Genomic DNA, 27,079 nt, shown 5'->3' with positions numbered 1-27,079 from the left:
AAGGGCTTAAGATACCAATGATTCTGATAGGTCTCCCTCTTGATCTGCAGAGGAGACCTGAAGTTGAAGAGAGGGCTTAAAACAGCACTGATTCTGAGGTCTCCCTCTCGATCTGCAGAGGAGAACTGAGGTTGAAGACAGGGCTTCAAGTACCAATGATTCTGAGAGGTCTCCCTCTCAATCTGCAGCGGAGACCTGAGCTTAAATAATAAGCAGACTGCCAGGCAGGCAAGAGGCCACAAGCGTGGCAGGCAAAGCAGCAGCACCCAGCAGCTAAGAAGGACACACCACAATGAGCTCCCAGGGCCACTCGGGGAGCGCAAGTGGAATGAACAGCAGCAAAGCAAACAGTTTTGTGCTGCTTTCACTTTCAAATGTTTGTCAGCTTCATCCATGTGGGGAGGGGTCTGCTGTACTGTTCAATATGAATGAATAAAAAAAGAACATTGAGTATATTTGGTATTTTCTTGCTCTTGGAGTCCTGTCTGCAGATGCATATTTCCATGCTCTGTTTTTCGTTTCCAGTAAGTAGACATTCTAATAGTTGCTTGGTTCAGCAGATGTTGTGTTAGTCTATACAGCCTGCTCCTCTTTGTTCTGGAGCTGAATGAAACCTGATGCAGCAGGGGCCAGCAATATTTGAGCAGGCTTACAGAGCAGAATTCGTCTACTACTTTGCTCTTTCCTGAACACTTCTTACTTTTTTTCCTGAGAGTGGACAGTGGACACTATCCAGCCTCTCTCCTTCTAGTAGTTGCCAGCCTTTTTTCTCTCTTTCTCTGTCTTTTCTTCCTACAATTATACCATAACTATCTGAATTGTTCAAACACTGATGATCAGATATATGTAATTTCTATAACTTTATTCCACTGATGGATTTTTGTCTTCCCATTCAAGGAACTTTGGAAATACCTAGACTGCTGATACACAGCGAACATCTGGCTTATCGTTTTAATAATAAGTTTTGATTGTTTTTAAAACATGAGGTTGCTCAGTATCATTCTTAACTGTATATATAAAATGAGTCCTTTTCTAGGAAATAGTTTCTAGTTGGCCTATGTAAGTGCTCCTTGTAAATGCATTTGAACAAAAAACAAACCATATAATATAAAATCTTTTCTGGTAATACTAGTCTGTCTTTCATTGTTAAAGCTGAGCAGCTGTAAATCAAACACTGTTAAACAAATCTGTTTGTTGAATATGTATTTTTACACTGCCTTGGGGGGCTTCAGAGAGACTTTGTGGACTATTTCTAATAAAAACTGTTAACAAAATGTTATAACATTTTAAAAAGATGAGCTGCCAGAGGGCCTTCCAGAAATGTTTGAGTCATTGACTCACCATATTTCATATAACTTCTTCAAACAGTCAATAAAATAAAGCTATAACACCCCTTTCCCCCCAATTCCATTTTGGCATAAATGCATGTAGGGGTGTTCTTCTCTTTTTATTTCCAGTAGTAATTGAGGTAATTTCTGATGAAGAAAGACTAGCTTTCAATTTATGAAGGGCTTCACCCTGAAGCACTTAATTCAGAAGTCTATATATGGAATACTAAACATTCATACTCAAATCAATGATGACCTTGTGTACCTTAAGACTTTTAGAAAGGTTTTTGATTGTCTCCTATATTTCCAGCAGCCTCAGATGATGATTCTGAAGATGATGTCGGGAGAACACTTGATACTGCATAATTGCAAAAGCAAGGCCTGGATGCTCAACAGACATAAGTACCATCAGTATACATTTTCTTAGTAAAACACATTGAATACTTTTAGATTTCTGAAGCATTGTTGAGTTGAAAAATCTGTTTCAACCTGGTATTCAAAGACTTGAACATTCAGTCTGCAAGAGTTTCTCCTTTGAGATTATGACATGTATGCCTTCTTCTAAAATATCCGATTTTTATGTGTAAGGAAAATGTCTTTTGTATAAACTTCTTACAGTAATCAGCTGAAGTTCTGGGAAACATTTCTCAAGTTTTGCTCTTCTGTTGGCTAAGTGGCAACATTAAGTGGGTTCTCAAGTCAAAGTCACAGGGAAGGGATCATTCTGTATTCGCTTTTCATTTAAAAATAATTTTGGGAAGTCTCATCATTTTGCTTCCAGTGTTACTAACCGAGATTGAATGGGGGAGTGAATGGGTTCTGTGAAGTTAGTGTTAAGTTTCTAAGTTTTTTTTTTCTGTAATGGCTAACTCAAAGCAATAAACTTGCAAGGGGCTACTAATACGCATTAATGATGGCTTTTATAAGTATTGATTTCAAAACTGCGGATTATATTTGATAATATTATGTAGATGTTCCAGGAAGTAATTACAGCTGTAAACATTGGCATTTTGTATTCCTGGAAGGAATGAGAGTTATGGTTCAGAATCTTAACCAAATTATTTATCTTAATGAACCTTTTTTAGAACCCACATTCATTGCTGAAGCACTGGTCATCATTGTATTTTCTAGTGTTGTCACCTGTTTGTTAAATAAAAATTGCAATGCATATACCTTGTGTGCCTTTGTGAAATAGAACTGATGTGCTGTAATCTCCTAAAACTTAATTTGGTGAGATAGATACTGTGTATTTTAACTTATGACGTCCAGCATCTAAAGGGACACACATTCTCAGATCCTGTTCCTGAAAGAAACCAGCAGCTAAGTTTGAAAAATACATGTAAGTGGTAAAATTTTAAAACTTCATGAATTAACAGAATTACTCTGTAGTGTATGCAAAACGTAAACTCAATTTTAGCTGATGAGTCTTTCCCAATGTTGCCACGTTTCATCTAATTAAAGTGGAAATTCTTCAATTATTACACTTAGATCAAGAAATCATCCAGCACAGTGAGGATGTATCATCTGTGTTTTAAGAATTTAAATTACAATGTAATCCTAGGTGCTTATTCCCATGTAAACATCCATAGGACCGTAAACAAATGCTAGTTCAGCTGCTCACTGCCATTTGACATGCTGCAAACATGTTGCATAATGTCCCTCAGGCAAATCTTAGCTTGTATGGCCATTTTAGGAATTACTGTTGCTTAAGTTCTTATACCTGTCAGCACTTTCATATGCTCTTGCAAATACTGGCTTGTTTTATGTACACATTTCTAGAGAGGCTTATTTTATTTTAGTTACATTCTTTAAAATTGCTTCCTACATATTCTCAAGAACAGTGCTTAAAGTAGACAACATTTTATTTAATGGTACCAAATACACAAAATAGAGATTGTGATAATAGATTGATATTGAACTGTGTTCAGTATAGCGCTACCAGACAAGTAGTACCTGAAGTAGGCTTTTCACAGCCTTTGATTTAATAGTTAGGATGCAAGTTTTGAAGTTTTTACACATCTAGCCTGTGACTAAAATGCTGGTATTTAGAAAGAATGAAAGTACAATACTAAACATTCAAGGGAATTAAAAGAACTGGCAGAAGTCATTTCAGAATTCCTGGCAATTCCCTTTGAGAATTCCTGGAGAACAGGAGAAGGTTCAGCAAACTGGAGGAAGGCAAATGATGTACCCATGTTCCAAACAAAAAAAAACAACAGAAAAACGGGGGGGGGGGGGGGGGATGAGCCACACAATCCCCACTCAGTCAGCTTGATATCAATACCAGGAAAGATTCTGGAGCAGCACATTAAGGAGGCAATCTGTGATGTGTAAAAAGGCATCCCATACTGAAAATGTTAACATGGGTTTTTCAAAAACAAGTCATGTATCTTTTTTGATAAAGTTAATAGCTTAGTAGAAGAAAGGGATGCTGCAGATATGTCCTATTTCAGTTTCAGTAAGGCACTTGATAGGGTTCTCACAAAGCTAATAAAATGTGTGCCAGCCAATGCTACTGTGAGATGGATTGAGAATAAGTTAACTGGCTGAACTCAAAAGGTGCATTCTGGAGAGAAGTGACCAGTGAGGTGTCCCAGGGATCTGTCCTGAGCACGGAGCTATTCAACATCTTTATCAATGACTTGGAAGACGGAACAGAAGGCATGCTTATCAAATCTGTTAAAGACACCAAATTGGGAGAGATCTGTAATAGGGAATTTAGGAGTTTTAATAGACCACAAGCTGAATATGAGTCAACAATGTGGTGCAGCAGCTAAAAATGGCAATGTGATTCTAGGCCAGTGTTGCTCAATCTGTGGGTCCACAGGTGTTTTGCTCTACAACTCCCAGAAATCCCAACGAGTTTACCAGCTGTTAGGATTTCTGGGAATTGAAGGCCAAAACATCTGGGGACCCACAGGCTGAGAACCACTGTTTTAAGCTGTATCAAAAGGAGTATAATGTAAAGATCAAGGGAAGCCATGGTGCCCCTCTGTTCTGCTTTGATCAGGCCTCACTTGTAATAATACTACATCCAATTCTGGGTGCCACAGTCCAAGAGAGATGTTGACAAGTTGGAGCATGTCCAGAGAAGGGCAACCAAAATGACCAAAGATTGGAAACCAAGCAGCTGAATGAAATAGTTCTGTTTAGCTTGGAGAAAAGAGGACTGAGGGGGCATGACAGCCATTTTTAAATATCTGAAAGGATGTCACATTGAGGGGTGGGCAAGCTTGTTTTCTGCAGCTTTGCAGACTAGGACACAGAGCAATGGATTCAAATTGCAGGAAAAAAGATTCTACCTAAACATCCTGACTGTAAGAGCTGTTTGGCAGTGGGGTATGCTGCCTCGCAGAGTAGTGGAGTCTCCTTCTCTGGAGGCTTTTAAGTAGAGGCAATGTCCATCTGTCAGGGGTACTTTGATTGTGCTTTTCTTGCATGGCAGGGGGTTGGACTGGATGACCTTTGTGGTCTTTTCCAACTCTGGATTCTGTGAATGCTCTTCAGAACAAGGACTGCTGAAATAGGAGCAAGTGGTCTGAATCTTTTATTCCAAACTCAAATAGATCCACTTAATCATTTGTATTTATCATGTTGATTCATGATTCAGCTGTTGGTTTACTGGGCCTTTCCATCTGATACTAATAATTATATTAGGTCTATGCATACATCCTCTGATACCATGGTACTATCACTTCTGTGCTTGAAGGAAATCTTAAGGTGTTTTAACATCCTGCAAGAGCTTAATGCTGGGTGAAACATGATGCTCTACATCCCTGGGAGTTGGTTTCTGGGATCCTGTGTTGACATGAAAAAAAACCATGGATAATCCTTCTCCAGAGCCCCCGGTGGCACAGTGGGTTAAATGGCTAAGCTGCTGAATTTACTGACTGAAAGGTTGGTGGTTCAAATCCGGGGAGCTGGATGAGTGCTGTTAGCCCCAGCTTCTGCCAACCTAGCAGTTCAAAAACATGCAAACGTGAGTAGATCAATAGGTACTGCTCCGGTGGGAAGGTAACAGCGCTCCATGCAGTCATGCCAGCCACATGACCTTGGAGGTGTCTCTGGCTTAGAAATTGAGATGAGCCCCTGAGTCAGACACAGCTAGACTTAATGTCAGGGGAAAACCTTTACCTAATCCCTCCCCATATTAATAAATGGCAGTGATGTGAACCCACATGCTTCAGTGTGTCTGCATTCCTGTCATTGCCATTTAATAATACGGGCTATGAAAATCCACTGTTGGTGGAATTCACTGGTCCAAAGTTCCCACTATGTAAATATATATTTTAAAAAGCATGCACAAACACAAATAGCTAGTCTAAGCCTCAGTGAGGCCATTGGCATAGTAAAAAAATTAGAAAAATAAAGTGCAATTTGTAGAAAAATATCAAAGTTGCATAGATAGAAAATTAACTAGGAAAACCAATTGCATTAATATTTGAAGAACAACCAAGGTGTAGCCGTTTCTGTTAATTGCTCACAAAATATGCTCTTGGACTTTTCTGTAACTCTGTATTCTAAATGAGTGCAGTTCAGGCAATATATTCATGTTCCTCTTCTATAAGAACCTCTTCATCACTGTTTGATGGCACACAAATGGCCGAACTGTGTACAGTACATCTTGTTGCAAGAGAAATCCTCCTTTGGTAAAGGAACCAGAGAAAGGCTGCAAACACCGCCACAATGATTGTTGAAGTTATGACTAAGGCAGTTGTCCAGGCTTTCTTCTCTGAAACAATAAAGTGATTCCATCCAAGGTACATAATCAAATTACACAGAGTGTTGCTGCAGTAAAGTTGTAAATGTTTGTCAGCTGTCTTAACAGTCTGACAGTTACTGGATATTTCTGTGGCTTAAACATTGTATAACCTTTAGCTCATATTCTCAATTCTACGTAGTATTTCAAGAAGGGGTCACTTGTTTGTTACTGCCCTCCCGCCATGCTTGTAGAGTGCAGTTTTAGCAGGTCTTTGCTAACCAGGAAATGCCTAGATGTTAATTCTGGGCTTGGAACGCTCCCACCAAAGTATAAAACAGTGGGACACTATAAAACCGACCAAATGATCTCCCAGGGTGACTCTTTCTTTAATTTTATGGGCTGGGAGGATACACTTTGGCTCCCAGTACACCATCTGGCACCTGCAGGTCATACTTCGTATACCCCTTTGGTAATACAACAGCCCAGGGACTCAGTCAGCCATGTTCTTAACACTTGAAAGACCTATATTAGCCAATGCTGGGGCTGGGAAGTTTGGCACTGTACTGATGAATTATAGAAGTTGTTATTTTAAAACCCTTGGGAGAACCACAGTTGCCATTCCTATATTGCAGGATTTTATGGAGTCTGTAAATATATATATATTATGATGCTGTGTACATGAAACAAACATCTTGTGTCTACCTCCTTTTTGTTTCTACATTGTATTTTGTCCTTGCCTCCAAAATGATTACTTTCTACAAATCAGGATCCACCATCAACTATACCCCTGTAAAATTTCCTTTCTAACTACCTTAGCTGTTTGTCCCTTACTTGACAGCTTATTTGACAATTAAGCAGGGACTCACTCTGATGAATAAAAGGACTAACAGTTAATTGAAAATGCTGGGTAAACTTACTACTAGCTCATACCATCAAAATATAATTAGGCCTGCATGCTGAGAATCTGTTTGGCACATCACAATGAGCAGAGACCATTAACCACAGACATTTGCATATCTAGACAACGTGAGCATCAATCTAGATTTCGTCAAGAGTTAAAAGAGCAGAATCCTTGAAATCAGTGGGAACTGACTTGGTCATTATTAATATCTGTCCCACTTGATTTCAAAAGTCTGTTCTAGTGATTATTAAATTTGAATCCAACTCATGGTAACCATGAGTACAGAAAGAACCTTAAATGTGTGTCTTGATACAATGTCTTGCCAGAGGTCGGCTAAAATAGAGCATAAAAATAAAGAGGATACTCACCTAGTAAATACTCCTTTTCATATAGAACTACAAGTATATATGCAAAAGAAAATTAAAAATAAATTAATGTTTATTTTGAAGGCATCTCCTCAGTTCCCACTCAGTTGGGCAAATGGCTGTTCTACATTACTTCCAAAAGGTATCCCTCCATTTGACTTTATTCCTAACTGTCCTATAAATAAGTTTACAATATGCAATATATCTGAATATTTGCAAGATTGAAGTAGCACATGTATGTTTTGCATTTAATGCAGAGGAAATTGAGTTAGATACAGGGTTATCATTTTGTAACTTTGGAAAATCCCTGATAAGAGACGGCATCCCAAATACAGTAAGGACAGGAAGTAAATATTTGCTGTGTCCCCCTCTCTTCCAACACCATTTTCCCAACTCTTCTGGTCAAATAATTTTTGGAGTTTTCCCTAAACAGCTTTTTAGAGGACAAAATAGACTGCAGGAAGCTGGGGGAAATTGTTTAAGGTCCCCTTTTCCTTTAGTTGGCCACTGTTAAAGCTAGACAGAACAAAAAAAAACTTCCTGTAATTAGGAGTCACTCCATAAGAAGCTATAGCTGGCTCCAACCTATTGTCTCCAGAAGGAAAACTTGATTCCATGAATAGTTCCAAACAATTTTACTGTCTATGGAATCCTGGAACTTCCTGCATCATATAGGAAAACTTTTTAGTGCATTACTAAAGAAAACCTTGGCATATAATTTACATACTTGCATTTTCGCAGAGGATCTGAGTCAGTGGGAGGTGCTCACAAGTTGTTTTTTTCCATCCACCTGAGGTAGTATGCATTGTGGCACAGGTGTCAAGGAGTTCCTCATTGTTTTCCTCCTTCATCCAGTTTGTAAAATTCACGTTGGATTGATCATACCATTTGAAAGCATCATCTGTAATGAAATGACATGGAAAACACAGAGAGGCTTTTGTTGTTCGAAAAGAAACAACTTTTAAATGTCACAGCATTAGTAGTCGCCTATAAATAGCTGTGTTAAACAGTAGTAAGACAAAACAGATCCCACAAAAATCCCACAGCACTTTTGGCAGAAACTGTGCAATCCTAAACAGTGGGGATTAAGGCTCAGTAAGCCAACCTGATGTAGTTGTTTAGGTTTTGAACTATGACTTTGGAGACCAGGGTTTGAATCTTCGCTCAGTTATGAAACCCACTGGGTGACCGGTTGAGTCACATTCTCTCAGCCTAAGAGGAAAGCAATGGCTTCTTCTGAACAAATTTCGCCAAGAAAACTCTATGCTAGGGTGGCTATAGGTGGAAAGACCTGAAGGCTCACACAAATACAACAGAATGAACTTAAAACATTAGGACTGTACTGTACTATGTATTTCAAGAAACACATTGGCTGAGATGTTGCCTCGGAAGAAATTGTATCCAACATGGCTATTACCATGTCACTGGAGAGGGTGGGGAATGACACTTGTTGGCACTGGATGCGCTGCAACAGGCATTTGCAAGGACCACCTACAGCAGTGATTCATAACCTGTGGGCCCCCAGATGTTTTGGCCTTCAACTCCCAGAAATCCAAACAGCTGGTAAACTGGCTGGGATTTCTGGGAGTTGTAGGCCAAAACACCTGGGGAGCCACAGGTTGAGAACCACTGATGAGTGGATGAGTTTCTGTAGAGCTCCCAGTCTGAAGAACCACTAATTCTGCATTGGCATTCTTCTGGAAAATATATCTGAATCTTTGCCCATAATTCTGAATTAATAAGATTGTTCCTGTGGACATTGTACCATGCCCAAGAAGACACTGCTCCATTGTTCCAGGAAGAGAACTGGATACACCTTTGCTTGTCTTTCTGCTCTACAACTGTGTTCAGAAAAGGCGAGGCAATGATCCTGAAAAGGTAGGTTTTGAAGGAACTTTGATCACTGTGTGTTCAATGACTGTAAAAGTGATGGGTGGCAGACATAACATAATTATGAAACAACAGCCATGAAATGCTGTACTCTCTTTGATAAATGCTGAGGATAACATTACCGAGATAGTGGCCAATAATTCATATGATCCAGATTCCAACTAGAATCAGGCTGTCACTCCATTTTGTTTTTCCTTTCCAATCATAGAATCATAGAGTTGGAAGAGACCTCATGGGCCATCCAGTCTAACCCCCTGGCAAGAAGCAGGAAAATCACATTCAGTACAATGCTGGAGGCTGTACACCAGCCCTTGTGGTTACTCTGTATAACACTCACACACTCTGATTTAGAGTGCTGTGGGGAGACTTTGTCCTTTCAAGGGTTATTCTCCGTGGCCCTCACATACCCTAAACTTGTGGCAAGAGACCCTACATGAGGAATGTGCACCAAAAAGAGGAGTGGGGGGAGTATACCACCATGAAGTTGAATGATATAGTGTGAGACACAAATATATATACAGATAACTAGATAAAGAAGGAGAAAGTAGATTTCACAGTTTCTGTCACTTACCGTCTGTGTCAAAAAACATGCCCAATGATATATATTCAGGGCCATGCCAACGAGTGTGGAAACTATCTTGGATAAAGGTATTCTCGTCTTCGTTATTTATGCTAACAATATCAGCTCCAGAGGCTACATTTATGGGAGAAAAATAAAAGAATCAAATTCTGTAACGTTTAAAACAAATTAAATGCAAACAAGTGATATGCCTGTTACTTCATATGTGTTTAAAATACGACTTTAACAAACCAATATAGTCCAGTATACACAATTCAGTCCTGAAAACTCCAGTGGAAATTGAACAAAGGGGGTGATAATTCAAAAGTGAAGATGCTAATCCTTACATCTAGTGTTTAAAGATATATATCTCACTAAGATAATGAGCAGACACTGGTAGTGATTTTAAGAACTGGACAACTGAATTTGCCTTTAAAATATTCAGCACTCTTTCCATTTCTTATTCTCCCAAATTGCATCTACATAAAGGCACTATTTTCTGCCAATGAGATCAATTTAACTGAAAGATTATGCATTTATACTTTTGTAGTTGCAATACACACACACACACACGGTGTGTGTGTGTGTGTGTGTGTGTGTGTGTGTGTGTGTGTGTGTGTGTGTGTATATATATATATATATATATATATATATATATATATATATATATATATATATATAGTTAAATTGAATTGGTCATCTACTGAAGCTTCAAACAGTCTCACTATTGTTCCTAACAGAATAAAATCTATCCCAGTTAGTGTAATGCTTTGTGACATATAATTATCCTTATTATCTGAACTCTCAGTATTGCAAAAGAGCCCTCCTTCACACACAGGCATAGGCTACATTATCTCATTAGAAAACTGAAAAGGGGTGAGTTTGGATGGGGGAGAGATCAATTGGATTACCGTTGCCTTTGCAGTACTCTCTGGCATCGTCGATACTGTGAGTTTCCAATGGTCCCTGAAGTAAAGTGTAGCAGCTATTTCTGAATGAAATCCAGGCCGCTGAGGGACATGCTACACAAAAGAGGGAAATAATTATCACTGCTACTATGATACCTTTTTAAAAAAGTAACAATTCAGTTGACAAAGCCAGGCCGGTATATCGGTATCTTGTGCACTTCACAGAATAAAAGATACAATTAACATTCCAGATATTTCTGTAAAAATAAACAATATTCAAAGAGTGTGAGCCAGCAACATTTCTATGACTGAATCCAATTTGAAACCGGTTGCACTGGGGCCAGCCCTACTATTAGGCACAATAAGGTAGTTACCTCAGGTAGTAGACATTAGGAGCTAGGAACCAGCATGGTGTAGTGGTTTGAACATTGAGCCATGACTTTGGAGGGCAAGGAATTGAATCCTGTTTTCCAAGTCACAGTTTAATACTCAGACCAGGGTTCAGTTCCCTGCTCAGCCATGGAAGCTCACTGGGTGATCTTGAGGGAGTCTCAAAACCTCAGCCCCAGAAAACCCTGTAGTAGCTTCACTTTAGGGTTGTAATAATTTGGAAGTGACTAGAAGGAAGCCAAAAAACAGAGGCAGCCAAACACTAGACAAGAGAGGGCCGTGTGACATGCAGCCACTGCCTTTGGGAATTACCATACCCACAGTGTTGAACATGAAGGGTGTTATGTTGTTCTTCACCTCAGGAAACAAAACATCTTGAGTCAGCCCACTTATTCTATTGCTAACAGCCAAGGTAGGTCTTGAGTCATTTCCTTCTCTAAGTGGGCCATGCTCAGAAATTTCAACTTGACTGGACACACATAAACAGATACTCAGGAACACACATGCTGTCTATATATGTCGCCCGTCCAAAAAGTAATGAAAATTATTTTTTAAAAATAAATGCAATTACAGTTTCTCCCATTCAAAATAGGCTCCCTGTGATCGAATACACTGATCCCAGTGCTGCTGCCACTCTTCATAGCAGTGGAGGAAATCTTCCCTTGAGATCTTGTTCAAAGCCCTTGTTGCACTGCTCCAAGTTTCTAACTGTCCCAAAATGATGTCCTTTGAGGTGAGTTTTGAGTTTGGGGAAAGAAATTGTATGGAGTCAAGTCAGGACCGTCAGGTGGATAGGGAAGTGTTCAGAACAACCTTCATACAACCACATGGTTCTCAGTTTTTGAAGCCAAAGGACACTGCTCCAGACTCCTCTGCATTTTTGCCTGTGACAAGACACAAAAACTACTATGCACTTTGGTAATGGACCGACCACTATAAAGGTGTGGACTACACTGAGGAAAGTCAAACTAAATACCTGGGTTCCTGCTCTAACCACCACTTTCCTTTCCTGAATTATCTGTGCTGCTTAAAAGAAATTCTCATATGAATACTTTCTCTTGGGAATAGCAGAAATGAAATTAGATAAGAATAAAGAAATATGAATCAATTATTTTGTTACTGCAGCAAGAATAACAAGAAAATGGAAGACCAAAGAAATCCTTACAATGGAAGAATGGATATTAAAAATAGTAGATATTATGAGCATGGACAGTTTAACTTATTATTTAAAGAACTAACAAGGCATACCAAAAAAGACAGATTGGACATTATTTAAAGATTTTCTGAAACAAGAAAAAATGAGAATAATTTAAATTAGAAGGAGATGAAAATTCTATTCAGAGAGTGGATTACACATAAATACTAGAAGAGAACAAGGACTTGACACCATGATGAAAGAGATTGGAAGTCACCAACACCCTATTTATTAGTCTTTTTACCCTTTTGTTCATCCTGATAGAGTTTATGTCATTTTTTTTCTTTTTTTGTCTATGATGGTAGTTCCCATCCTATCTTTTCCCCATTCACACTTGTCAAGCTTGATTGAGCATTTTATAAATTGTAATCACTATTGCTTGATAAATAAAAAAATTAATTGAAAAAAGAGAAATTCTCATTACTTTTGGAACAGACCACATATACAGTCACCTTACTGCTCTTTAGAAAAAAAATAAAGGAAGAGCTTTTCCAGCGTAAAAGAAAGAGCAATCTGAGTCCCTGTCATACGGCTTCGTTTTAGTCTTTGAAAACTAAATTTTGAACTATTTTTATCTGCTGTGAACCTTGAGAACCTTGGTGGAGGCACCAAAGAAATTATCTAGCTCTTATAAATATATGCTTATAATAATACATTATGCTAGGGAACTCATATTAATTGCAATCCAGGTTGGTAAATCTGTTTTAATGAGACCGAATGCATTGAGTTCTTAACACTTGAGTTCTTTCCGATGTTTACTATTTCAACCACTGTTTTACATTATCCAATGATTGCTTTATAAAAGGGTTGCTGACCCAGTGGCATCCTTGAAAGGGGAACTGCAATCTATTTTTTTTCAATTACTGTAATATTTTTGTCACCTACTTTCTAATAGGTGTGCCTTTTTTCCGTCTAACCATACTATATCTGATCAAATCCATCTCTTTGCCCTTGCTGTAAATTGCACTCAGTTTTACCAGGTTAAGAGGAAGGTGCTATAAATAACTGGATACAATATCATGTAGTAAGCTATCTATAAATAGTTCATCATACTTCCAGTATTTTGGACTGATATAGCAAAAAGGTTTCTTCTCGTTTCCAGTAATTACATCCTTCTTAAATCTCTGGCTTCATATTGATTCATGCTAACTATAACAAATTGCTGTTAAAACTTTCTAAGCATGACATCTAGATTTAGAAACTGTTAGTAAAGGAAGTCTGCTTTCAGGTTTATCCCAAAGTGTGAAATCTTTACATCAAGTCTTCTCTGTTTGAGATTCACCAGCTCAGTACAGCTTTCCAACTTAGTCAGAAGTCTACTCTACCTTGCAGTTTTGAGAAGCATCAAACGCTTTTTCTGTTGGGATTGATGGATGCACAGCTTGAAAAGAGTTATGGAAAAATTGCTCCAATCATGGTAGCAAGACTGTTTTATGCACCAAGATGGAAAAATTCAAAATTACTCACTATGGATGAATGATTGATGAATGGAGTTACCAGAAATGGATGAATTTTCTAGTTTGATTAGAGAAAAGTGATTAGTGGCATTTCTTAAAGATGTAAATCTCTTAAAGACTTTTTGAAAATAAATTAATAAATAAAGAGACTTTGGTAAACTCTGGATTTAATGATTTGATGATTAGAAAGAATAAGCTATTGAAAGGGGGAAAGGCTGTAATTTATTAGAGAGTGCGGTAGAGCCGGGCTGTGGCTAGCTGGTTAGTAGCCAGCTGCAATAAATCACTACTGACCAAGAAGTCATGAGTTCAAAGTCAGCCCAGGTCGGATTGAGCGCCCGACCATTAAAAATAGCCCAGCCTGTTGTTGACCTAAGCAACCCAAAAGATTGTTGCAGCTATCAAGTAGGAAAATTTAGGTACCGCTTATGTGGGGAGGCCAATTTATTAATTTACAACACCATAAAAATCATCCAGCAGCATGCAGAAAAGGAATAGCCCAGCCCGTTGTTGACCTAAGCAACCCAAAAGATAGTTGCAGCTATCAAGTAGGAAAATTTAGGTACCGCTTATGTGTGGAGGCCAATTTATTAATTTACAACACCATAAAAATCATCCAGCAGCATGCAGAAAAGGAATGAGGAAGCAATCCATCAAGGACTCGGTGTCACAGTGGATGATGAAGCAGCAGCTCCCCCTGTGGCCAAATTCGAGCACAGCCTCATGAAGCCTGGAAGCTGGAAAATGTTAAATTGCTTCTCTGTCCCTGTCTGTATGTCACATGGCTTCGAATGTTTGCCATGTATATGTACATTGAGAACCTCTCTGAGTCCCCTTCGAGGTGAGAAGGGCGGAATATAAATACTGTAAATAAATAATGTCAGGCTCTTGGTTCTGACATCTAGAGATCGAACTATGTTTTATTGAAAGATTTCATTAGCAGCAACATCTCTCCACCCCCTGATTCAGTTATTAGGCAAAGAGGAACACATTTTGGAATACCATTAAAGGGCAGTAAATTAACAGTTATTTCATATATAGTTTTACTATACAGTATGGCAGGAGCTACCTTCTCAATTTTCTGAATCAAACAACTTCTCGGGCTGTTTCTGCTGAAATGTATTCACGTGGCCCATTTTGCAGCAGGTAACTTTTTTAGATGGAGTGCATACAAAGCATTATATTTGGTAAATATGTCACTTAAATTAGGGTCATGCTGCTCATCTGTTAACTGGAACTCACCTATCTCTAGAAAAGATGCTATATGTAAATGCTGTGAAAATGACATCTTAAAACAGTGCTTTTCCTAATAATTCTGACTTTGGCTCATCTTAAAATATCCTTAGATTTAAAACATGACTATATCAGAAAGTCAACATGGTGTAGTGGTTTGAGCATTAAATTAAGACCTTGGGGACCAAGGGTGCATCTACACTGTAGATTTAATGCAGTTTGACACCACATTTAACTGCCTTGGTTCAAAGCTATGGAGTCATGGGATTTGTAGTTTTACAAGTTCTTTAGCATTGTTTTGTCAAAGAGCAAAGTGATGCCAAACTGTATTAATTATGCAGTGTAAAGCCATCCTCGCCAAACTACACTTCCCATGGTTCCACACAACTGAGCCAGGGCAGTCAAAGTGGTCGTAAACTGCATTAATTCTACTGTGTAGCTGTACCCCAGGTTTTGAATCTGTCTTCTGCCATGGAAACCCATTGGGTAACTTTGGGCAAGTCACACTCTCTTGGCCTCAGAGTGAAAAGGCAAAGGTTGCTTTAAAAACACGTGATAGGTTTGCCTTAAGTTTACCGTAAGTAAGAAATGACTTGAAGGCACACAACAACAAACCAAAGCATCAGCTGAAATTCCCCTTCCTTCACTCTTACTCCAGATTTTTAGAACTACACACTTGGTATTAAGTCAAGTTTGCAAGCTAGCAACAAAATGAAAGAATCCATCCAGTAAGTTACATCAAGTTTGGGGAACCTCTGGGCCCCCCATATTTTATCCTACAACTCCCATCACTTTCACCCAGCATTATAAAAGACTGTGGGAGCTGCAGTTTAAATTTCCCCATCATGATTTACAGGAACTAGCAAATACGGCATGAAAACTCTGCATCCATTTTGAAAGGCAATAATCTGCACACATCTAAAAATAACAGTTTTGTTTTCTAAACCACAGATTAAAGGGAAGTAAATTGTAAAAGTTAGTGTGTTTTTCTTCTCCAAGGCAAATTTTGGAATGTTTTACAGAAGTATTCAATGGGGGAAAACACTGTTTATTAGATCAGTTAGGTGCGTAGCTCAAAACAATTATTGTTGGCAGATGTTCATCTGGGTCAATTAGTTATGACCTCAATGACTCTTCCATACTTGCAATAAGCCCTTTTAGTTTGGCGATGGGGACTGTGCAACCCTCCAAATACTGCAGAACTGCATGTCCCAGTACATCACCATCTATGCTCACTGGGGCTGTTGGGACTTGCAGTCCAACATCTCGAGGGTCCCAGGAGTACCATCCTTTATTTATCTTATGTATGTATTTAACTTACGTTCATCCTAAAACACACAAATTCCATCTGCTTCATTAGTACCAAAACAAACCTGAATGTAAGTGGCCTAATAATCTCAGGTCCAGACATTTTCTAATAACAATTTCAGCAAATAAATGCAATGGAATATAAATAAAGTTTTTATTAACTGTGATAGAGATGAGGCGCATTCTCTTGTTGGCTTCCAAATCAATCAGTCCACGATGAAATGCTAGAAAACATGACTTTGGATTGCCCCTGTACATCTCTTCCAAGTTTCCACCCCAGAGGAATCATGGCTTGCCAAAACCCAAATTCCTTGGATGCCACCACTTATTTTTCAGAACTCAGTGCCTATAAACTGTGGTCTGTAGGTTAGGACTGACTGGCTTCTTCCAATAGTTTTAATGGGCTGAGAAAGATGCAAAAGTCAACCTCCCCCCCCCCCCCAGCACCCATTGATGGTTGCCATTTATCACATTTGCTGCTGCTACTACTACTACTACTACTACTACTAATAATAATAATAATAATAATAATAATAATAATAATAATAATAATAATAATAATAATAAATTTTATTTTTGTACCCCACCTCCATCTCCCGAGCCCCCAATGGCATAGTGGATTAAAGCCTTGTGACTTGAAGGTTGGGTTGCTGACCTGAAGGCTGCCAGGTTCAAATCCAACCTGGGGAGAGTGCGGATGAGCTCCCTCTATCAGCTCCAGCTCCATGCGGGGACATGACAGAAGCCTCCCACAAGGATGGTAAAAAAATCAAAACATCCGGGCGTTCCCTAGGCAACGTCCTTGCAGATGGCCAATTCTCTCACACCAGAAGCGACTCAAGTTACTCCTGGCATGAAAAAAAAAATCTCCCTGAAGGGACCTGGGGCAGCTTTCATGGGGATGAGCCCAGTCAACATAGTTAAAATAAAAAATATGAACATCCTAAGTACATACATAGTACATAGATGTGCATAAATAGTAACATAAAACAGAAAAATAATAAAATTATAACAAAGCTAATCAATCATAATATGTGGTTTGGGAAATGCTGCATTATTTGATGACCAACCTTCTGATTGTGCAAAGGATAAGCAACAACTAACCTTCTGTTTACACAGAGTAATTGCATCCACACAGTATTACTGTTATGCTTTTACATGCCACATTGAAACAGAAGTTTCAGAAATGATGGCTTCTCCTACCTGCTATTCTACAGTCATTTCTCCCCATCCTGTTCCCTGTCTCATAATCTGAGTGCCAGGTATGGAGTTCTGATCAATAACAGGCCAGAGAAGTGAAGGAATAGACAAATCACCTCCATGGTGGCTGCATGATGTATTGACTGATCTGAGTTGATGCAGACCAAGGCCGCTTAATGTGGTCTTGAACCACATTAACAAAAATCAGGGATTGCTCTGGGCCCATGTAAACAGTTGGACTGGTTCCAAGACAGAACCAGTGCAACGTTTTACACAACCATCTGTATATTCCTCGGATTTGGGCAGCCCATAACACAGAGTGGCACTTACTGCTCCTCTTTTTCTCATCATAGAAGCATAGTCTAGGGGGTGAAATGGCTAGTGGCTGTTTCTCATCTCCTGGAGTGATGTTGGTCAAAGCACAAGTGCACTCAGAGAAGGGAGAGGGAAAAGCGGAGAGGGCCCCCCCCCCCATTGCTCTGATACTCCAACTGATGTCACTCTACTGTATTTCTTACTCTCACTGTATTAAAGGCATTGAATGTTTACCTATGTTGTAATGTGCTCTGAGTCCTCCCGGGGAGATAGAGTGGAATATAAATAAAGTGTTGTTGTTATTATTATTATTATTATTATTATTATTATTATTATTATTATTATTATTATTATTCTATAGGCAGTGAGCAACAACCACTTGCCACTTTCCACCCATTGGCCACAACTATGGCAAGAGCAATAGGGGAGTGGTAATGGTGGCTGTCAGCTTCAGCACTGCTGCACGGTCAGGACCTTTTTCCATCTCTGCAGCAGTCCAGGGACTGGCTGTGAGAACCATTCCATGGCTGATCTGGATTTTGCACTTTGGATCAACCCTAGGATAAAGTGTCCATGTAACACAGTGGTTCTCCACCTATGGGTCCCCAGAAGTTTTGGCCTTCAACTCCCAGAAATCTTAAGAGCTAGTAAACTGGCTGGGATTTCTGGGAGTTGTTGGCCAAAACACCTGGGGACCCACAAGTTGAGAACCACTGATGTAGAGCCACCCTCACCTCACCAGCTAAATTCGGACTTTCAGGATCTACTTTGCTTTCTTCTAGAAGTGAAAGGCAGAAACAGAGATGCAAATAGAGAATAGAGCTAATTATTCAACCCATCTGAGTTACAAAGAGTTTGAAGGCAAATTCAGATATACAGTAGAGTCTCACTTATCCAAGCCTTGCTTATCCAAGCCTCTGGATTATCCAAGCCATTTTTGTAGTCAATGTTTTCAATACATCGTGATATTTTGGTGCTAAATTCGTAAATACAGTAATTACAACATAACATTACTGCGTATTGAACTACTTTTTCTGTCAAATTTGTTGTATAACATGATGTTTTGGTGCTTAATTTGTAAAATCATACCTAATTTGATGTTTAATAGGCTTTTCCTTAATCCCTCCTTATTATCCAAGATATTCGCTTATCCAAGCTTCTGCCGGCCCGTTTAGCTTGGATAAGTGAGACTCTACTGTACTTGTATTTCTGTTAAGTCAATGGAGCATATGTTAATGAGGAATAACACTATGTAACACGATTTTTGTCCCTGGGTTAAAATGTCATTTCCTATCATAAAATTGGTTCTATCATAAAAACATGGAAAAGGTTTATTAAACTGAAAAAACTTTCTTTTTGTGGGACATCCTGCAGCACATTTTGCTCTAGTTTTTCAATAAATATCTCAGAGTCTCAAACAATTCAAGATTTTGTGGCAGCCACAAAAGTAAAGTTTCTGGAATAGAATAACTACTTTCAAAGTAGGCAAAGGTAAAGGTTTTCCCCTGTCCATTTCTAAGCCGAAGAGCCAGCGTTGTCCATAGACACCTCCAAGGTCATGTGGTCGGCATGACTGCATGGAGCGTCATTACCTTCCCACAGGAGTAGTACCTGTTGATCTACTCACATTTGTATGTTTTTGAACTGTTTGGTTAGCAGAAGCTGGGGCTAACAGCAGGAGCTTTCCCCGCTCTCCAAATTCGAACCACCGACCTTTCGGTCAGCAAGTTCAGCAGCTCAGCAGTTTAACCCATTGCACTACCAGGGACATTGGTGACATATTATCAAACCATCTACCTTAGCTCCAACTTATTTCCCCCCTTTTATCAATCATTTCGCAATTGGTCCCAGATCCTGAAAGTAAAACGTTACATTTACACAAACTATGACTCAGTTCAGGGAACTTTTAATGGTTTTGTTCCAGGCGTGTTTCCATCATTGCTATAGACAGCCTTGTTATATAAAAGGGACTGGACACATGCTTCCCTGGATGCATTTTCACGAGTTAGTGCAGGATTTGGGAATTAATTTGAATATATTTGATAAAAACAGATCTAACTCTGTTAAAGCTTTTCTTCTCAGTCCCTATGTCTGAAGGCTTTGTTTACTTTGCTTTGTGTTTCTCAATAGCTGTATTCTTAGCCAAAGGGACTTTGAACAAAACAACTTCCCAACATAATGCAACTTTCTCATCTTCTTATGGACTAAACAGGAAATTAATTCCTCCGTCCCCTTATTTGATTCCTCTGATGATGGCGGTTGAAAAACATGACGCCACATGCTATATTTTAGTCCATATTCACTGAACGTTGCTTTTGGGATTTTTAAGAAATAGATAATATGAGTGCAGAATCTGTGGACAGGACGGGCTGACTGTATCACTAAATTTTTTGAATTATTTTTTTATATTTGATGAATGAACACACCACTCTCCCTCTTTTTAAAATAGATCTTATTGTACAAATAGGAGAGATGTTGGTATACAAGGTAGCTGGCAATGGGAAAATCCTTCCTTATTAAACAAATATGAGTTATAGTTGCATTGTAGATGGTAGAGCACTCTACTTAAGCTCAGAGACATTCACTCACAATACCCTGACTCCTAAATCCCCTTTAATTACACCATGTAACACGATTTTTGTTCCTGGATTAAAATGGCATTTCCTAATTGGTTCTATCATAAAAACATAGAAAAAGTTTAATAAGTTACATAGAAAAAGGACATCCTGCAGCACATATTGCTATAGTTTTTCAATGAATATCTCGAGTCTCAACCAATTCAACATAGGGCCCTTCCATATGCCCCTTTCTATCCCGGGATCTGATTTATTTATTTATTTATTTATTTACAGTATTTATATTCCGCCCTTCTCACCCCAAAGGGGACTCAGGGCGGATCACATTACACATATAGGCAAACATTCAATGCCTTTAACATAGAACAAAGACAAGACAAACATAGGCTCCGAGCTGGCCTCGAACTCATGACCTCTTGGTCAGAGTGATTTGTTGCAGCTGGCTGCAGCTGGCTGGCTGCTCACCAGTCTGCGCCACAGCTCGGGCGCAGTGGAGGCTCATATAATCCAGTTGAAAGCAAATAATCCCAGATTATTTGCTTTCAACTGGATTATATGAGCTTCCACTGCCGGATAATCCAGGATAACTAGATAATCTGGGATCAAATCCTGGAAGACAGGGTTTGTGTGTTTGTGGCATACACACAACCCCTATATCCCCATAGTTTGTGGCACCCACAAAAATTAAGTTTCTGGAGTAGAACAACTACTTTCAAAGTAAGTACCACACAATTAAACAGGAAATAATGCTGTCAAACCAGGAATTGAAACATTTTAAAATTATATTACATAGTGTTATAGAAATAGGCTTGGCACAAAACTTTGGCAACCACCAGAATTGTCAGGAAGAAATGAAATCCAAGTTAACTGAATAATAGGCGCAAACAAGCTCCTTTGAAATCAGTGCAGTTTCCTCCTGCGCAGACATGAGCAGAACTGTCTTGAAAGCCTTCAAACATAAATTTAGGCCCCTACTACACCACCATATAAAATCCAGATTATCTTTGAACTAGATTTTATAGCAATGTGGACTCATATAATCCAGTTCCAAGTGGATCATGTGGATTATCTCCTTTGATAATCTGGATTATGTGGCAGTGTAGACTCATATAATCTAGTTCAAAACAGATCATGGGGATTATCTGCTTTGATAATCTGGATTATATGGTAATGTAGAAAAGGCCAAAAAGGCAAGTCTTTGGCCTAGATGAAGGCTATAAAACCAGGCATACTTAGCCATAGCAGAGCACTTGAGGAACCAACCTCGACACAGTATTATTATTTGAGAACACAGACCGCTCTAACAACCACCATGTCAGACTACACAGAGAAGCCACTGAAATCGACAAGCATGTGGACAATCTCAATAGAAAGGAGGAAACCATGAACATGAACACAATCTCGCTATCAGTATTTTAAAAAAAATCTAAAAGCAGGACAGCAAATAAAGAGCAACACTCAGAAAACATGAATCAATCATGGCCAGCTAACACCTACCAACAAAGGATTTCCCCAGGCAAGAATCAGCCAGGCTTTGAAACTGCAAGGTTTTTAAATGCTACTCGAGGTGATTAATTGCAACATTCACACTAGCCTCAGGCAGACAGGAGTTCCTTCTCTCACGCTGAACATCCCACAGATATATAAACCCCAAATGCCTGGTTTCCAACAGACCTCAAAACCTCTGAGGATGCCTGCCATAGATGTGGGTAAAACGTCAGGAGAGAATGCTTCTGGAACATTGTCATACAGCCCGGAAAATTCACAGCAACCCAGTGATTCCAGCCATGAAAGCCTTCCACAACACAGTTTAAAACAGATCATGTGGATTATCTGCTTTGATAACCTGGATGATATAGCAGTGTAGAAGGGGCCTCTGGCTTCTTCCTCACAGATGAATAAACTCCCACATTTTCTGCTTTGAACTGGGTTATCAGATAAGCCACCTTAAAGCAGATATTGTGGGATGTTCTGTCTTGATATTCTGGGTTATATGGCTGTGTGGAAGGGCCCAAAAGCAGGCCTTTGGCCCAGGTGAAGGCTATAAAACTAAGCATACAGTAGAGTCTCACTTATCCAACCCTCGCTTATCCAAGCCTCTGGATTATCCAAGCCATTTTTGTAGTCAATGTTTTCAATATATCGTGATATTTTGGTGCTAAATTTGTAAATACAGTAATTACAACATAACATTACTGTGTATTGAACTACTTTTTCTGTCAAATTTGTTGTATAACATGATGTTTTGGTGCTTAATTTGTAAAATCATAACCTAATTTGATGTTTAATAGGCTTTTCCTTAATGCCTCCTTATTATCCAAGATATTCGCTTATCCAAGCTTCTGCCGGCCCATTTAGTTGGATAAGTGAGATTCTACTGTATTTATTTGTGACCAAACCTGGAATCTGGACTTACTCTCTGAAGTTTTCCAAGAAGTGCTACTTGCTTACAGCATACAAAAGGGAGGGAAGTGGAAAACAGTTACTCTTTCTACAGATATATAAACCTCCCTTGCTTAGTTTTCCAATATACAGTAGTCTCGCTTATCCAATGTAAACGGGCTGGCAGAACATTGGGTAAGTGAATATGTTGGATAATAAGGAGAGATTAAGGAAAAGCCTATTAAACATCAAATTAGGTTATGATTTTACAAATTAAGCACCAAAACATCATGTTATACAACAAGTTTTACATAAAAAGTTGTTCAATACACAGTAATGCTATGTAGTAATTACTGTATTTACAAATTTAGCACCAAAATATCATAATACAGTAGAGTCTCACTTATCCAATGTAAACGGCCTGGCAGAACATTGGATAAGCGAATATCTTGGATAATAAGGAGGGATTTAGGAAAAGCCTATTAAACATCAAATTAGGTTATGATTTTACAAATTAAGCACCAAAACATCATGTTATACAACAAATTTGACAGAAAAAAGTAGTTCAATACACAGTAATGTTATGTTGTAATTACTGTATTTACGAATTTAGCACCAAAATATCACTATGTATTGAAAACATTGACTACAAAAATGCGTTGGATAATCCAGAACGTTGGATAAGTGAGACTCTACTGTATATTGAAAACACTGACTACAAAAATGCGTTGGATAATCCAGAACGTTGGATATGCGAGTGTTGGATAAGTGAGACTCTACTGTACCTCACAACCTCTGAGGGTGCCTGCCATAGTTGCGGGCGAAACGTCAGGAGAGAATACTTCTGGAACATGGCCACACAGCCCGGAAAATATACTACCCACTTACTCTTGAAGATAGGCCGCATATCTTTCCCCCCCTCCTCTTCCCTTCTGCTAGATGTGGTTCTCAACCTGTGGGTCCCCAGATGTTTTTGGCCTTCAACTCCCAGAAAAGCTGGTTGTGATTTCTGGGAGTTGTAGGCCAAAAACATCTGGGGACCCCAGGATGAGAACTACTGGGCCCGGTCCTATTGAAGAAGACGGGAACCCGCTGGGTTTGGCTGTCTCTTCGCTGGAGAATGGATGCGGCTGGGCGGCAGGGCTCAAGGCGATGGAATGAGGAGAGCTGTGTTTTCGCAAGGCCTTTCTGCTTGCGTTTGGGGAGGCCGCAGGGCCGCAGCTCCTCTGGTTCCACAGCCTTGAGCCAGGGCAGGCAAAGCGGAGCCCGGCTGTGTTCCTTCCGCAGCGTGGGACCCTATGGCGCCCCAAACCCCAAGGCTTTCTTTCCCTTTCGCCCCGGGCCGCCCCTTACCGGCCGTCCCTTGGGCTGAAGCTCCCGCCAAGAAGAAGACGACGAGGAAGAGGAGGAGGAGGAAGGTCAGGAGGCAGCGGGCGGCCATTTCCCGCGCAAACAAGGAGGGCTCCCTCAGGGAAGCAGAGCCCCACCCGCTTTGAGGACACAGGCCTCTCCTCCCACCCCCTTCTCTCTCTCTCTGTGTTTATGTGTCTCCTTTTTTCCCTCTTTTTTTTCTCATTTCTCCTCTCCCATTCCTTCACTCTCTGTCCTGCCTCTGTTTTATTCTTTCACATTCTTTTTTCTCCTGCACACACATTTCTTTCGCTTTTCCTGTCTCACATTCCTCCTTATTTTCCCCCCTTTCTCTTTCCCTCGCACCCATTCTATTTCTCTCAAGCTGGATCCACACTGCCCAGGATATCTGCTTTGAACTGGATTATATGAGCCTCCACTGCCACATATTTTTTTATCTATCCTGTCAGAGGCGAACCAAGGGTACAAGTTGTAGTGTATTTAAAAACAAAAAGTTGAAAAATTTGGCATTCGACTAAATGTCCTTTGACTAATATCTGGCCACTTGGAGTGCCTCTAGGTTTTTTCTTATTTCCCCCCCCTCTCTCTTTCCCTCGCACCCATTCTATTTCTCTCAGGCTGGATCCACACTGCCCAGGATATCTGCTTTGAACTGGATTATATGAGCCCTGCACTAGACCCCTACCTCCATCTAAAAAGAGTGCAATAGCAATGTTGATCCAATTCCAACATCACACGCTGCTAGTAGTTAATGTATATATGCCCCCACTGAAGAGGAAACCACAAATCAGAGCCCAGTGATCCGATTTGGAAATCTATGTTGGTGATCTCAATGCTGAACTCAAATGCTTCTGTCATTTTGGGAGGAGACTTTAACACTAAGATGGGCCCAAATCTACCCCTCCTTATGCGATAATATTGAAACCAGGAAATATTTTTATCTAATTTATTCATTTCCTGTTGTGTTTTTAGTGCCCAATTCCCATTTTTTATTATTAATAGATCTTTATATTTGAGCCAATTTTCCCACCCTATTCTTCTTCTTTGGGAGGCCTCTAATGGTGATATCCATAATGGTGTTTTTCATATAACTTTTTTTTATATTTCTCCCATATCTTAAGAATTGAGGACCTTATAAAACGAAATTATTTTCTATCTCTTTTCATACCAGAGATAAGAGTGCCACCCTAATCTCAGGTCTATTCCCTTCAGATTCAAAAATTTTGCTATTTTCAAGTTTTGCCCAATCTTTGGCCCACAATAGTGCTGCCACCTCAAAGTATAGTTTTAAATCAGGCGTAGCTAGACCCCCCTCTGTCTTTCATCAATCATGTATTTTACTTTAATTCTGGGTTTCTTGTTTTTCTTTTTCTTTTTTTTTTCTTTTTGCCAAATAAACTTCATTATAGCTTTATGCCCCCCCCCCCAAAAAAAAAGGCCGGCCAGAATCCTGCACGGGATCTTTTTAACAGCTTGTTTATTTTAGCTTCTTTTGTACCGCGGGTTGTATGTTGTATGTATGTCTATGTGCTAAATGTTTTGATATGGCCGATGGGCTAATCAATAAAATGTGATTGATTGATTGGATTACATGAGCCTCCACTGCCAAATTTTTTTTATCTATCCTGTCAGAAGCGAACCGAGGGTACAAGTTGTAATGTATTTAAAAACAAAAAGTTGAAAGATTTGGCATTCGACTAAATGTCCTTTGACTACCCTGTTTGTTTATTTATTTATTTACAGCATTTATATTCCGCCCTTCTCACCCCGAAGGGGACTCAGGGCGGATCACATCTATATATATAAAAGGGTAACGAAATTTCGGCCTAGGACAAAACAACAAAACTACACATGCCAGAAACACTAAACTTGGCAGCACAACCCTTCATCCAAGCCTCTACGTTCATACAACAAAAAGAAAAGAAAAATAAAGTCCTAATTAGAGGGAGAGGAATAATTGTTTTCATCCAATTGCTGCTAGTTAAAAGGCTAAGCTCCACCCACTTGGTCTCCTAGCAACCCACTCAATCCAGGGGACAGGCAGAGTTAGGCCTGATTTAGGCCTCTTCCACAGATTATCTAATTTGCACTGGATTATATGGCAGGGTAGACTCAAGGTTCTTCCACACAGCTATATAACCCATTTATCTATATATATAAAAGGGTAATGGAATCACGGCACCGGACAAAACAACTAAACTAAACGCCCCACAAACTTGAAAATTGACAGCACAACCTCTCATCCATGCCTCTACGTTCATACAACAAAAAGAAAAGTAAAATTAAGTCCTAGCCACAGCAACGCGTGGCCGGGCACAGCTAGTTACACATATAGGCAAACATTCAATGCCTTTTAACAAAGAGCAAAGACAAGACAAACATAGGCTCCGAGCGGGCCTCGAACTCATGACCTCCTGGTCAGAGTGATTCATTGCAGTGATTCATTGCAGCTGCTCTCCAGCCTGCGCCACAGCCCGAGCCCAACCCGAATATAAGACATCCCTAAAAAAAAGACCTTGCAGAGGTTTTGCTGAATTGCTAAATATAAGGCCTCCCCCGAAAGTAAGACCTAGCAAAGTTTTTGTTTGGAAGCGTGCCCGGCGCCCGCCAAACAAAACACCAGAACTTGCAGGATCAGTAAATGTACATACCAGTTGTACATGGAAATAATGGTAATAATATATTAAAATGTTATATTATTTATATCTATACAGTAGTAACAAGAAATTCTTGACAGGAGTCATAGTTTGTCTGGTTTGGTTATGTTGGTTTGCGATGACAACTACTGTACAGTATATAATAAATGTTCATTTTTTTGTTCAACAATAAATGTGAATTCTTCTTCATGGATAAAATAAGACATCCCCTAAAAATAAGATCTAGCACATCTTTGGGAGCAAAAAATATTATAAGACACTGTCTTATTTTTGGAGAAACACGGTAGTATCTGGCCACTTGGAGTGCCTCTGGGTTTTTTTTGGTTTTTTTCGTGTCAGGAG

The 27,079-nt window shown here is 39.4% G+C and overlaps 2 protein-coding genes across 11 annotated transcripts in view; one reads left to right on the top strand and one right to left on the bottom strand.

Annotated features, from left to right (window-relative positions):
* Window positions 1-2,498, top strand: part of marchf7 (membrane associated ring-CH-type finger 7) — a 32,561-nt gene extending 30,063 nt beyond the window's left edge. For 3 of the 9 annotated variants that reach the window (XM_008119149.3, XM_062970122.1, XM_016996814.2), the window contains one exon: window positions 1,639-1,838. In XM_008119149.3, coding sequence (XP_008117356.2) covers window positions 1,639-1,694 — 56 coding nt within the window. In that variant the 3' untranslated portion in view covers window positions 1,695-1,838. Of the gene's footprint in view, window positions 1-1,638 lie in introns of all 9 variants that reach the window. The other 6 variants (XM_062970243.1, XM_062970015.1, XR_010002685.1 and 3 more) reach the window with 5 other exon arrangements.
* Window positions 2,499-3,172: 674 nt separating this feature from the next.
* cd302 (CD302 molecule) lies at window positions 3,173-25,469 on the bottom strand. 2 transcript variants are annotated; one of them, XM_062970362.1, is made up of 6 exons: window positions 24,063-25,469; window positions 10,657-10,767; window positions 9,758-9,880; window positions 8,024-8,197; window positions 7,300-7,326; window positions 3,173-6,060 (listed from the first exon to the last, which is right to left on the bottom strand). In XM_062970362.1, the coding sequence occupies exons 1-6, from the start codon at window positions 24,148-24,150 to the stop codon at window positions 5,864-5,866; spliced, it is 720 nt and encodes a 239-aa protein (XP_062826432.1). In that variant the 5' UTR covers window positions 24,151-25,469; the 3' UTR covers window positions 3,173-5,863. The 2 variants fall into 2 exon arrangements, with proteins under 2 accessions (XP_062826432.1, XP_062826400.1); XM_062970330.1 differs by lacking the exon at window positions 24,063-25,469 and adding an exon at window positions 23,598-23,968.
* Window positions 25,470-27,079: the final 1,610 nt, after the last annotated feature.

The sequence above is a fragment of the Anolis carolinensis genome, chromosome 1 (genome assembly GCF_035594765.1).
Source record: "Anolis carolinensis isolate JA03-04 chromosome 1, rAnoCar3.1.pri, whole genome shotgun sequence".
In the NCBI taxonomy this organism is placed as follows: Eukaryota; Metazoa; Chordata; class Lepidosauria; order Squamata; family Dactyloidae; genus Anolis; species Anolis carolinensis.
This window is presented reverse-complemented; position numbering and strand designations above follow the sequence as displayed.

Excerpts from the sequence above, each read along its gene's own strand:
- cd302 (XM_062970330.1), bottom strand. The coding sequence starts at position 23,742 with ATGTTTTTGGCCTACAACTCCCAGAAATCACAACCAGCTTTTCTGGGA. Across the intron at positions 10,768-23,597 it reads TATGCGGCCTATCTTCAAGA|CATGTCCCTCAGCGGCCTGG; the intron begins GTAAGTGGGTAG and ends TCTTTTGTGTAG. Across the intron at positions 8,198-9,757 it reads CATGTTTTTTGACACAGACG|ATGATGCTTTCAAATGGTAT; the intron begins GTAAGTGACAGA and ends ATTTCATTACAG.